The sequence below is a fragment of the Mus caroli genome, chromosome 10 (assembly GCF_900094665.2).
Source record: "Mus caroli chromosome 10, CAROLI_EIJ_v1.1, whole genome shotgun sequence".
NCBI lineage: Eukaryota > Metazoa > Chordata > Mammalia > Rodentia > Muridae > Mus > Mus caroli.
Genome location: NC_034579.1, coordinates 82360851 through 82363764, shown reverse-complemented (window position 1 = coordinate 82363764; position 2914 = coordinate 82360851). Strand labels below are relative to the sequence as shown.

Sequence of the window (2914 nt, the reverse complement as noted above, 5' to 3'; positions counted from 1 at the left end):
AAAAAAAAAAAAAAAAAAAAAAAAAGAATTAAATAAATAGATATCTGTACTTGGAGAAAACACTTTTGGACCAAATTTGCTAAGTATACAAATGAGACATGTAGAGTTGTGTTAGTGAGGCATGTAGGATTGTGTTGGTGAGACATGTGTAGGGTTGTATTGGTGAGACATGTAGAATTGTGTTGGTGAGACATGTAGGGTTGTGTTGGTGAGACATGTAGGGTTGTGTTGGTGAGACATGTAGGGTTGTGTTGGTGAGACATGTAGAGTTGTGTTAGTGAGGCATGTAGGGTTTTGTTAGTGAGACATGCAGGGTTGTGTGTTAAAAGACGTGACGCCAGGATGAGTTATGAGCAAGCATCATGCCATTCTGCTCAGGCAAGGCCACCTCCAGGGAACTACACTGACTGCACAACTCTGCTTCTCCATCCTTCCCCAGAGCCACCAAAGATTCGCATCCCAAGGCATCTGAAGCAAACTTACATCCGCAGAGTCGGAGAAGCCGTCAATCTGGTGATTCCTTTCCAGGTAAAATGCACACGCCTCTTACTAGTGTCCTTTCAGGGATGGAGTGTTTGGAAGGTAGAGCAAGATGGTCTAGCCTGGAAGGTCACCACGTTTCAGAATTCCCCAGAAAGATGAGGTCAATAATGGAAAATGCCATACAACTGTCTGATTTAAATTCTGCAGGACACAGAGACCTAGTCTTGCCTAAAGACTTGGTGGGGACGGGGCGGGACGAGCCAGGAGGAGATGGATATCTGAGAGGAAGGGAAGGAAGAAATGCCTGAAAAGTCTCTGTGGTCCAGCCATCTGTAGCACTGATCCGTTTGCACCAAGTTCTCATATTCAACAAAACAATATTCTCCTAATTTCCACAATGGCTCTCAGCCAAGCAGAATTCTACTTTGAAATCTTGATGTCACTAACTCAAATACATGGCCATTGTGAAATAATTGCTCCAGCAAAAGAATCTGCTGTTTATAGGATTAACCTGGTGCTTTCTTCTTCTCTTCTCTTCTCTTCTCTTCTCTTCTCTTCTCTTCTCTTCTCTTCTCTTCTCTTCTCTTCTCTTCTCTTCTCTTCTCTTTTTTCTTTTTTCTTTTTTCTTTTCTTAACAATAATCAACTTAGGTCTTTTACTTTCACACATACAAACACATTCATATTCTCTTTCTCTCTCTCTCTCTCTCTGTCACACACACACACACACACACACACACACACACACACAGAGAGAGAGAGAGAGAGAGAGAGAGAGAGAGAGAGAGAGAGAGAGAGAGAGAAACATACCCTGCTCATGCCTGTAGTCCTAGCATCCTAGCATTTAAGGCTGAAGCAGGAGGATTGCTATGAGTTTAAGGTCACTAGCAAGACAGCCAGTCCACATATGAACAAACAGGACAGGTGTGGTGGCACATACAGTAGTCTTAGTATTCAGGAGGTAGAGGAAGGGAATTCAGGAAGGAGTTCAAAGCTATCCTAGGCTACTCAGGAAACTTGAGGCTATCTTGGGCTACACGAGGCTCTGTCTCAAAAGAAAAAAAAATAACAAAAGAAGTGGAAAGTTGTTCCTATGGATAATGTTATCATTTTATAATCTCTTAATAGTGGCAGTAGCTGGTGAGACTCCAGACCAGTCTGAGAGGAGAAACGTTGTACAGAGGAAACCCATTAGACTTGGGTGATACTGCTAAATACCTGGACTGTCTGCAGAGACCCCAGTCTTTATAACCACTGCTATGTTTACTGTCTTACAGGTTGGGAAACTGAGGCACAGAGAGCTTAAACAATTTTCCCAAGGTCACAACATTAAGTGGCCTAGATTCAAGCATAGGTCCCAGGGTCCTAGAGGCCGCGCTCTTACACACTGTCCTGTGAAGTCTGACAGATCTACCTTCAAGAATTAGTTCCAGAAGTTTCTTAACTTCAGAGCCTTGGGGGTGGGGAGTCACTGAGTCCCTCTTTCAAAACCAGTGAGAATAATGATACTTATTCCTGAGTAGGCTGAGGGAAAAGATGTCATGCGCCTGATACACAGAAGGCAATCTACAGGAAGTGGCATTGCTGGCCGGGTCACCCAACATTGGGTTAGAGTGGTGGCATTTTCCATTCTTGCCTAGAATGAGTCAGGCCATTATCACTTCTGTGTTAAAATCATACACACACACATGTGTACACACACACACACACATGTGTACATACATACACACATGTGTACATACATACACACATGTGTACATACATACACACATGTGTACATACACACATGTGTACACACATGTGTACATACATACACACATGTGTACATACACACACATGTGTACATACATACACACATGTGTACATACACACATGTGTACATACATACACACATGTGTACAAACACACACACATGTGTACATACACACACACACACACACACACACATATTTCCCACAATGTTATTTCTCCCCTTTAACTTTTCCATCTTTCACTTTAGGGTAAACCAAGACCAGAGTTGACCTGGAAGAAGGACGGTGAAGAAATTGACAAGAATCAAATAAACATTCGCAACTCAGAGACTGATACCATCATATTCATCCGGAAAGCAGAGCGGAGCCACTCGGGCAAGTACGACCTGCAGGTCAAAGTGGATAAATACGTGGAAAATGCCTCGATCGACATCCAGATTGTTGGTAAGTTTGCAGGACAGAGCTAGAACATTCTGTCAAAGGAATCAATGAGTCAGAGGACTGTCTTCTTCATTTGGGGTGAGATAGGAATGTGATAGGCTTGCTCTATGCAAAAATATCTTTAAGATTAAAAAAGAGATGCTTGCCGGGCGTGGTGGCGCACGCCTTTAATCCCAGCACTCGGGAGGCAGAGGCAGGCGGATTTCTGAGTTCGAGGCCAGCCTGGTCTACAAAGTGAGT

General features: G+C 43.3%; 1 protein-coding gene across 7 annotated transcripts in view; it reads left to right on the top strand.

Annotated features, from left to right (window-relative positions):
- Mybpc1 (myosin binding protein C, slow type) overlaps positions 1-2914 on the top strand; it is a 90083-nt gene that overhangs the window by 74146 nt on the left and 13023 nt on the right. For all 7 annotated transcript variants that reach the window (XM_021173524.1, XM_021173522.1, XM_021173521.1 and 4 more), the window contains 2 exons: positions 440-528; positions 2482-2677. In XM_021173524.1, the coding sequence (XP_021029183.1) occupies positions 440-528; positions 2482-2677 (285 nt within the window). The remainder of the gene's footprint in view (positions 1-439; positions 529-2481; positions 2678-2914) is intronic.